The following is a 10,884-nucleotide window of genomic DNA, read 5'->3' on the forward strand; positions in this document are numbered from 1 at the left end:
CACCACGATACAAAAGTGTTGGTCAGAGCAACCAACATACTGAGGATTTAGCTTGTTTTTAGTGGGTTCATCGTGTGCATGGATGGTGATAGACGAAGACATGTACATAATCAATGTTGATGTCAGCAATTTTATGAGATTTTGAGGGTGTGTAACACCAGTGTCCAAACTACAGGGTTCATCCTCTAGCGAGCATGAATGTCCACAGGAATTCTGTAGGCACTCTGGGCAATATTTGATGCAATATCTGTCTCTGTATAAAAGTGTTAACAGACTGTCACAAAGAGCAATGTTAACTGATATTCCCAGACATATTCTCTGTCGGTTCATTTACATGCTGTAACTCAAACATTATACATCTGCATGGGGCCATTTTTGCTGCACTAATAGTGTGATGTGCCTTATGTTCACTTGGCTCCTGACTGTTAAGAAATCACTGAAGCTGGGGGGCAGAGGAACCACAGAGCTGGATGAAACCTTGAAGGTCTGACAGATGTTTGACTGGACTCAGAGGAGTATTTCTGACGAATGTGTCTTTTTCCATGGAGACTAGTCACAACTTATAACTACAGATGGACAACCTGGATGTTTCACTCGGACACTTCGTGAATTAAGTGATTAAGCAGCAACAGTGGGTTTGTAGGAGCACAAAGCCTGTAGTTAAACACCAAAGTAAGAATCATTTTTCCTTTTAAAGCATGTTAGTGTGTTGTTGCATCATTGTTGGAATATTTAACCCTGAAATGTCATCTATTCATTTAAGATGAGATTTAGAAACGCACAGTAAAGCTTGTTCATTTGTGTTTTTATCATCCTAGAAATATAATGTATTTAAGTATGATCTATTTTAAAATGTACTGATGAACTAGAGACTGTACAGAAGTCTTCTAACCAGAAATCAGAGCTGTGACCACATCGTTCCTGTTAAACCTCCTTGAACTGGCTCATTGTATGTTTAAGAACTATCCATCCTGAAATTTGTTTTATGTATTTTATTTGTAATTTGATTTTGATTTGTTTTTTTTTTTGTTTGTTTGTTTGTTTGTTTTTTGCTGACGTAGATATGCAGATGTATTCCCATACATGTTGGAAGAGCAATCTGTCAAACACACCACCTCCTCCGACATCTCTCTCTTATAATTTCAGTAAAAGTAACTGTTGCTTAACATTTATTAAGACCAACTCCAACTCAGTTTCTGTGGCCATTGTTTGAAGACCATGCTCTTGAATAAAGACTGGAATAAATCCCCATATACCTAATCACTCTAATACAATCTATAAGCATACTTTACAGCAATACTTATTTATCAGATGCGATCGTCTTACATTTCAGTTCAAAGAGCTCTACCCTGCAGGTGCAGTTCCCCCAGAAAGGATGTGATTTCACAAACTAGTCAAAAGTCAAAATCAACTTTAGAGTCAAACCTACCATAATGTGCAGGACATACAGAGGACCGAAATAATATTTCTCTCAAACCCTCAGTGTACAGACACAATAAAAAAAGCACATGCACACAAAAAAACAAGAGGATTGAAAGAGCAAAGCAAGGCAAGACATAACACATAAAAACAAAAGGACAAAGCATGGCACGATATAAAAAACTATTATGAAATCTATGTATACACATATATAAATACATATACATTATGTTTTGTTACATATTTACAGCTATTTATTATTTATGTATGTAATATATGTGTAAGGTGTTAAATAAATACCCTATAAGCGCTATAAAAAGTGCAGCGTATGAGAGTGTATGAGAGATTGTCTGGTAGTGATAATGTACTACAGTGAATAAACATGCATCCCACTCAGTCAAAGTTGAACAAAGGTGAACTCTGACTTGTTGCTAGTCTGTCAGAGCTTGATGATGATTGCACTGAAACAGGAAATGCATGCTTGAGTGAAGCTGTGTTGAATTTCCAGAGGGATATGTTATCATTCAGGTATTGCTGCTTCATTTCTCACAGCTTCATGATTCAGTTTCACTCTGCTTGATTATGTCTCAGGATTATAGCTCTGGATCACACGTGTAAGCTGAGCCTTTCCCGTACAAATGACCACATCTGTCTTTGTACAGCTCTAAGGACCAATCAGAAGACACCATCTCTGATCTTACTGAGAATTAGAGGTCATCCATCCGGTCACACTCATGAGTCCCATCGACTGTAAATCATACGACCTTTGGTTATAAATGTGCCACAACAATAATGATGTTTGTTTTTCTGTAGTTTGTTTTTAAAACTGATTATTAAACTGATTATTAACCAAGTCATACAGTTGTATGCCACCACAACCTGCGCTCAGTACCCCTGAGAGGAGAACAATCATTTCAAAGTGCATTTTCCTTGTGAATGTGATATGATGAGAGCTCTGTGAGTCCACTCTGAATTTCTAAAATAGAACAGCAGCAGCATATTGAGCACTGGAAATGAGATTGTGTCTCCACTGCTCTTTTGTCAGTCTCCTGTTGTGTGATCTGAAAGGAAGTCTGACAAATTTATTTATAAGTGATTACAGATTATCATTTATATATTTTATAGAGCAAATGCACATGCTTGTAATGTACATATTAATACTTCTTATTTCTATTTCTGTCTACTATTTTTTTCTTCAGTGCTGTGGCACTGACTATTCAACATGTGTAGTAGTAGTTACTAGATGCAGCTGCAGTCCTATCAGTACGTGCTCCGCCCTCTAACAGGCTTCACAATTGGTTAACACCAAAGGCCATTAAGGATCAATGTATACTCCCAGCTGGACCCCAGCCTTTATCCTTAAAGTGAAATGAAAACATAATCAGCACAACTCATCTGGCCTGAACTGAAGAGGAGGACCGTTCCTGCTGCAGTTTTTTTTCTGGATACTTATTTCAAGTTTCTTGATTTATTTACTCCTCTGTGTCAGCCATGTCAGTCTCACTCGGACGGCAACCCAGACACCGAATGAGGCACCTAACCAGCTGGTATATCTCTGAGGTACGACTGTACAAAGGTGAAAGTGAAGGACCAGGATGCAGCCAAGCAAATATCATCCACTGACACGCCCCAGGGGCAGGGCAGTCAAAGCTGTGAACCCCCTTATGGATTGTGCCCTGAGGCCCACTGGGTGTACATGGCCTTACATGAAAAAGGTTTAAGCCCAAAAAGAACTTGGTTATGTTTAGGGAAGCATCATGGTTTGGGTTAAGTTACTTTATTAAGGTTAGAGGTCATCATGGTCACAATAATAAACATGCAGTTATAAAGTTATGTAACAGTCGGTTTGAAAAGGGAAACAAACTGCAGTGTCCTGTGTTAGTCCCATGTTTTGTTTATCCATTCACTTGAATGTAAACATGTTGTTTTGGTGCGTATGACAATAAAACATAACTACGGGTTGGAAAAAACAGCATGCACATACAACATGCACCTGTAGGAACCTAAACATTCTGTCAATAAATGCTTATAGTTTGTTGTTTTACTCCTTTAAGAATATCCTAATAACGTTTCTCCACCTCCACAAAGATGCATAATCACGTTTCATTAAGGTTCTGAAGAATTTATTCAACAACATGTTTGGAAGCAAATTGAGCACATGTCTGTAAAGAAAACCTATACTCTGGGAACACGTTAATATTCACTGGCTTGACACTAATGCAGATGCATCATTTATGTATGAGGCAAGCATGCTGCATTTAAGGTAGAGACCTCAATCTAAATAAACCTCAGCCAGGAGATGATTTGGGGCACATTATGACCGAGCTGGGCAAACACATCTGTGAAAGCACATTAGCTAAAACAAACAAAGCAATAAAATGTAAAGAGCATTGTTTTGTGTGCATATCATTTTGCAGGGCCTGTTAATCAGTGAGGCAATAAAGAGTTATGGTGCTGACTCCTGTTGGTGATAAGAGGCACAGCTGAATATATTTAACAAAGAAGCATCTTTTAATGCAGCTTTGTGGCGTCCTCTGGTGGCTCACTGATGCTTCAACTGTTGATGAAGAGACTTGAATTAAGCTGCTGGCTATTCTTGGATAGATGAGGTGAAGTTTTATCTGTTAAAGATGAAGTTTATGATTTAGCTGAACCTCTGCCCCCTTAAATAAATTCAACTTTCATTCATTTGCCATACCTCATTTTTCATAAAATTGGTCCTATTTTTCAGGAATATCATGTTGGTGAAGAAAACTGATGATAGATGACAATATGAATTGAACAAAACAGCACAGTTTGAAAGTATTAGGGCAGTGATTTGTTTTTTTAAAATACTGTTTTGCAAACAACTGCAATTTTAAGTCACTGTTCATGTAATGTGGATGAAAACACTAAAGAATGGACAGAACATGACGTGTAGCACACTGCAGATATGAATAAATCACAAATTAGTGATACACAGTGTAATAGTCTTAAATTATTTCTAGGGATCGACCTAGAAATTATAAAACTTCTGGAAGCTATTTATTTATTTAATTAAAATTTCAGTTAACTTTATAAGAGATGCTGCTGAGCCTGGGAGCTCCCTGCACTTTTTGTTAGAATTTAAAAAACAAAGCTGTCTATTGTCTACGATTAAAAAAAAAAACCTTTAACATGTTGCAAATCTGAAAAGCTGTTTAATAAACATATTTTTAAAGGCATTTAAACAAAGTTAAGTGCCGGAGTTTGTATTATTCAAAATTTTTATGCCATTTTTACTGCAAATGAATATCGGCTCCAAATATCGGTTATCGGCCTCCTTGACTACTAATAATCGGTATCGGCCCTGAAAAAAACCATATCGGCCGATCCCTAATTATTTCTCTGGGCAAACTGAACTGTTGCCACACTACATACACAGTATAGTGTGTGTGTGTGTGTGTGTGTGTGTGACTAGAGTCATACAGACTACTCAACTTAACTACTGTTTCAATAGGAAAGGTGACTAATGTGATGCCTACGTTTAGGTCTATGGGAAAGACATTAGTAAACAGGATCAGAGATTGTAGACACGTTTGACAGCTGTGGTGCTCGTGCATTAGTATGTACATGGAGATTCTGATGTAGACATATATGACACAGGAAAAATGTAAAATGTGTCTTTCGAATCACATCACACAACAGGAGGCTTCTCCCCCGGTCAATATGACCAATCCCCTATTTTAGGAATTCAGAGTGGACTAACAGCATCAAACACGATTTTGAGTAAAGCTCTCATCACATATCACAGCGACGGGAATGGAAACAAGAAGGAAAATGCATTTTGAAATGATCGTTTCACTCTCAGGGGCACTGAGCACAGGTTGTACTGACATGCAAGCATGTGGTTTACAGTAAAGGTGGTTAATAATCAGTTTTAATCTGTAATGGCTGATGGTCTCTACATATGTGGATACAAACATCAAACAATAGGAACAAATATATTGTGGCATAAATCAAAGCTTTTTATGACACAGAGGAATAAGATAAAGTACATCAGGCTTCAGATACACACACAATACTTGGTAATAGGATCAATTCATATTTGGTTTGGCTCTGTACATGGGATTTATTGACAAAAGGAAGAATATTGAATATTACCAGACATTGAAATTAATACACATGCACACACAAGAAAGTGAACCTTTCTTTTAAACTGGCAAACAAGGTGTCATAGCAGGTATTATGGATATGTTAAGGGAAATAAAGATGGCTGGCAAACGTGTGTCTCTGTATCTCTACAACAGAGGTGGTTAATGCAAGGTTATCATGACTAATAGAGCCACAGTAGCCACATTTGGAATGGTGGTGGAATGATGGAATTATCCTTTGACTGAAACAAAGGATTATCCTCTGATTCTTTTATCAAGGGATAATTGAGAGAATGACATTGCATTCTTTGTGATGTCATGATTCATGAATTGTCATGAATTCTCTCTTTAGCTTCAGAACTCACACTCAGGGTTTGACATTCAAGACACGTTGTAACACTTAACACACAGACAAAATCATCCCAGAAATACGTCTACTTTTGCAGTTTTACAGACCAGTGACCCACATTTAAGGTAAGCCTATAATCCTGTATTTAGTTTCATTCTTTAAAAATATTGTTTATAACGTAAGTATCAATCACTGGCCCTGTGTAAAGTTAATTTTTTTGAGTTGCTTTGTAAACGTCTCCTAGAGCCACACATGACATTCTCAGCTTTTCATGAAATGGAAGTTCAAAAATGTTTGGTGTTCACCCCCCCCCCTTTTTTTTTTTTTTTTTTTAATGTTTTTGTGTTCAATTCATATGTTAACTGAAGTGTAAAAATGACTTTTTAAATCATTACTATTATTCTGATGTGGGGTTGTTTCAGACCATATCAGGATTCTCTGGAGACTGTGCTGGTAGTCAGTGCTACGTAAGCTGTCTCCTGACTGCAGCTTAATAGTTAACTGATAGATATGATATTAATCTTTCCATCTAAATTTTGGCAAGAAAACCAATAAGTTTTTGTGCGCATCCTGAGTTTTGATGTGAACAGACAGTTTCCCTGAGTGTAGTGAAAAAAGCTGAAATCAGTAGAGTCTCCTTCAGAGCCTGCATTTCATTGAATCAATGCCAAATCTTAATTCGATTGATATGGTTCAGAGTCATGATTGAAACATAAATATTTTAGATGGGTGGAAAAAGTTGAATATAGTATAATAACTTGATTTTATTGTCTGATCCTTTCAGCCAAAATGGACGGAAGAGGAAACGGATCCCACAATGGTCCTAATCGTAAGTACTTGTTCCATCATTTTACACAGACATCTATGACGCTAAATCAATATAGTGAGCAATAATTTAATTTTTTATTTAATTTTATGAACGTCGATGGTAATAATGTGTTTAAATGATCTTGCAGGCCCACAGTTTAACCCACAGTTTATTGCACGTGGAGATCAGCCACCAGCCAATCAACTTCAGGGTATTCTCTTTGCCTTGATGGACTTCCTCATGGATCTTGGAGTATTTGACGGTGGCTTCGGTATAGCGTTAAACGCTATGGAGGAGCTGCAGCACATACATGAGGCAGACGACAACAATGCTGACATCGACAACAATGAAAACACTGGCATTAACAATGCCGTTGTCATTGGAATTGGAAACGATAACTCTGATGATGATGGTGTGTTTGAAGATGCTGGTATGGACGTTGACCATGATGTCCCAGAGGAAGACCCTCTGCCTGGAGGATCCCAGAGGAGGTCAAGAGAGGAAGACGAAGAAGAATCTGAAGCAAGAAGCAACAAGCGATTCAGATGGTGGGATGAGTTTTCCGACAGCGACTCTTACAGTGACACAGACGACACTGACTATGGTTATCTTGGAAATAATTCAGTCCAAGATGCCAGTGCTGAGGTTGATGTGGAAGTTGAGGTCGCAGAAGAAGACCCACAGCCTGATGCAGTCAAGAAAAGGTCCAGAGATGATGGCGAGGAAGACGATGAGCGAGACAGCAAAAGACTCAGAGGGTTTGCTGACAGTATCTCTGACAGCTGTACTGTTCAAACTTGGACTGATCACTGTGACAGCAGTAGCAGTCATGATCTTTTCGAGGATGCAGTTGGCGACGACCTTTTCGAGGATGCAGATGGTGACGACCTTTTCGAGGATGCAGTTGCTTACAATCTTTTCGAGGATGCAGCTGGTGATGATCTTTTCCAGGATACAGCTGGTCGGGGATGAAGAGGATGGAGAAGACAACAACACACTGCCTGGAACATCAAGGACATTGTGAGAAGAGGATGATGAGGAAGGACACAAACGGTTCCTGCTATTATTATTATCACACAATTTGATATATATATATATATATATATATATATATATATATGTATAGATATAGATATATATAGATATAGATATAGATATGGGCGGCACGGTGGTGCAGTGATTAGCACTGTTGCCTCACAGCAAAAAGGTTCCAGGTTTGAGCCCCGGTTTGCTCTATGTGGAGTTTGCATGTTCTCCCTGTGCCTGTGTGGGTTCTCTCCGGGTACTCCCGCTTCCACAGTTCAAAGACATGCATGTTAGGCTAACTGATAACTCAAAATTGGCCATAGGTGTGAATGTGAGTGTGAATGGTTGTTTGTCTATATTGTGTCTATATTGTCTATATTGTGTTGGCCCCGCCTCTCACCTAATGTCAGCTGGGATAGGCTATATATACATATACATATATATATATATATATAAATTATATTTTTATATATATATATAAATTTTAATATATTTTAATATATATATATAAAAATATAGAATTAAAAGAATTACTATTATTATTGTTGTTATTACTGTTACTTTTACCTTACATCTGTATGTGGAGTTTGTATTGTGCTATGTTTTCTCTCCTTTCTTTCTCTCTCTCTCTCTCTCCCTCCCTCTTCACCCAACCGGTCGAGGCAGATGACCGCCCACCATGAGCCAGGTTCTGCTCAAGGTTTCTGTCTGTTAAAAGAAAGTTTTTCCTTGCCACTGTCGCCTACTGCTTGCTCATGGTGGGAATTGTTGGGTCTCTCTTACAATAAATATAAAGAGCACAGTCTAGACCTGCTCTGTATAAAAGTACCAGGAGATAATTTATGGTTCCGCCATATGCATGTAGATGTAAATCAGCTGTGGGCAAGATAGTAGCAGAAGCAGAATAATTCCTGCACCAGCTACCAGTCCACTCATAGCACCTTTTGGCTGAAAGTCCTGGAGGGGTCCTCATTGAGGATACAACAGATAAAATTAAAAATAAAGCTAACAAAACCCCATAACATTAAGATCTTGTTCTTTTATATTCTATTGGTGTTACTAGTTAAAGTTAGGATTAGCAATGATAATCTATGCACTTTTATTCAAATTCATGGAATATCTCCTCATAGTCCACAAGCTGCTGCTTCTGTGTGTGTGCAGAAAAAAATCTAGTGTTTCTACACAGTCCTGGCTCTAGAATTGTGAAATAAATGAAGTGGATCAGTGCGATCTATTCCAGCCAATCATGGCCTTTGTGCTCGTGCACAGGAGGTGGGAGGGTATAAAGGGGGCAGAGGGAGCAAGAAAAAAAAATTCAGGTGCATGCTAACGCTAAAGAGTAGAGACAGGGTAATGTCAGATCTCTCCTCTACGACTCTGGACAGCCCACTGCAGAAGAGTCAAAGGCCCCTTCATCCTCAGTGTACTCACTGTTGTAGAGGTGAGAGTAAAAGTCCACAGCTCTCTGCTGGATCTCACTGTCAGCAGCTGTCCTGTGTTTTAGCACAGAGAGTGGATGAACCTGCTCTGCCTGTTTTTCTTCTCTAGACTGAAAGAACTTTGACTGTGAGTAAATCGGAGCAGTGATCTGACAGTGAGACCAGACAAGAGCTCCCCGTGCTTCAGGAGCTGCTTATGGGCCTGAGATCTAGTCAGAACACTAACAGCGAAGACACCTGAAGGACACTGGACCAGGGTCATTATATTTAGCCTCAGAAATGGGAGCATTAACAACCTCAGGAGCAAGATAGACCTTACCCCCTGCTATGTCGTTTCCCAATGATAAAATCAACATCATCAATAGCGAAACAGCTACAGGGAAGACACAAACAGGTTAAACTACATGTGAATACAATGAAGAGGTGCTGACACATAACCCATTTTGATAGCTCTTACTATGGCGTTCGTATCAGAGACAGACTTAGCACGCAGAGGAAAGACACTGGTAAGGATGAGTGATTGTGAGATGAGAGGTTTACAACTGTCTTAATTAGTTCGACACCATTAGGCTGTTTTGAAGCTGACACCACAAAACTTTGACCGTCCTTGAGCAGTCTAACCAAAGCACAGACTTAAAACCCTTGTGTGAGAAGATCTTTCAGGATGTCCACTGCAGGCACTGAAACCACGCCCACTCGATGCAGCACAGTGACAGTTAGCATCCTGTTAGCTCTCTGCTAGCATCCTATTCTGTACATGTTTGAGCAACTAAAGCTTTTTGTTTTTGATGACCAAATGGCCTGTCCTCAAGGACTCAAGAAACAATTTTGCATTGTTCATGCAACCATATTACTGATATTTATTCAAAGAAAGTATAATGATGTTACAATGATAATAAACTGACTTCGTGATAACTAGTGCGCTATTATGGCAACAAGTGTGTTACTGCCTCACTCTAGTTTCACAGTTTAATCCCTCACAGAGAGACACACACAGAGACAGACAGTAAGTAATGTCAATGAAAGTTTGTAAAACTAACCTGAGTGAAACGGTCACAGCAGAGACGGCTGTTGGTGCAGTTCCTCAGCTCTCCATCAGTGTGGCTGTTCACAGAAGTAATCCATCTTTTCATAATGTCTTTGAAAATTTAAATAAGGCGACGACCAAGCTGTTCTGTAAATTCTGGCATACAAGAGAGATGTATTTGCGACATGGCTAGCTAGCAAAGTCTACGCACGTTAGACGACAAAAGCACTGACGTGACGTTGAAGCAGCGCTGCCATTTATAACGGTTACAGTGTTAGGGGCGGGGTTATGCTGAGTGGTGGCTCCAGTGCGTCATCGAGCCACCGTTTTAGACCCGCCCACAAAATCCTGAAAATTAAACTGATGGAAAACTGTGAAACGGTTTAACTCCACAATGCAGCAACACATAGTTTACAGTCTTTTCACATGTTTTCAGGAACAACAAACATAAATCAAACACTTGAATTTGCTTCACAAAGACTTTAACAAATTTACAAAAAAAAAAAAAAAAAAAAAAAATCTAAAAAGACATTTTCAAGGTGAAAGTTATGTGAACTAAATACACTTGGTTAGGTTAAAGCAGGGAAAAAATATAGTGCTTGTATATTCATTTGATTGATAAAGCACTGTTTGCAGATGTATACGGGAATTGTTATTTTTTGTAATTAACACCTGAATGACATAACTGGTAAAGCTAGCAATGC

The 10,884-nt window shown here is 38.7% G+C and overlaps 1 protein-coding gene across 2 annotated transcripts; it reads left to right on the top strand.

The window, feature by feature from the left end:
- Positions 1-4,325: 4,325 nt before the first annotated feature.
- LOC108894317 (uncharacterized) lies at positions 4,326-9,400 on the top strand. Of its 2 annotated transcripts, none has more exons than XM_018692952.2 (3): positions 4,326-6,005; positions 6,606-6,709; positions 6,837-9,400. In XM_018692952.2, exons 2-3 carry the CDS (start codon positions 6,670-6,672, stop codon positions 7,658-7,660), a joined length of 864 nt encoding a protein of 287 aa, XP_018548468.1. In that variant the 5' UTR covers positions 4,326-6,005; positions 6,606-6,669; the 3' UTR covers positions 7,661-9,400. The 2 variants fall into 2 exon arrangements, with proteins under 2 accessions (XP_018548468.1, XP_018548467.1); XM_018692951.2 differs by having other exon boundaries at positions 4,327-6,005; positions 6,665-6,709.
- Positions 9,401-10,884: the final 1,484 nt, after the last annotated feature.

This window comes from Lates calcarifer, linkage group LG2, assembly GCF_001640805.2.
Source record: "Lates calcarifer isolate ASB-BC8 linkage group LG2, TLL_Latcal_v3, whole genome shotgun sequence".
Classification (NCBI taxonomy): domain Eukaryota; kingdom Metazoa; phylum Chordata; class Actinopteri; family Centropomidae; genus Lates; species Lates calcarifer.

Bases quoted from the DNA above. Each gene is read 5' to 3' on its own strand.
- LOC108894317 (XM_018692952.2), top strand. From the start codon at position 6,670: ATGGACGGAAGAGGAAACGGATCCCACAATGGTCCTAATC. The intron at 6,710-6,836 runs GTAAGTACTTGT...ATGATCTTGCAG, and splicing joins ATCCCACAATGGTCCTAATC to GCCCACAGTTTAACCCACAG.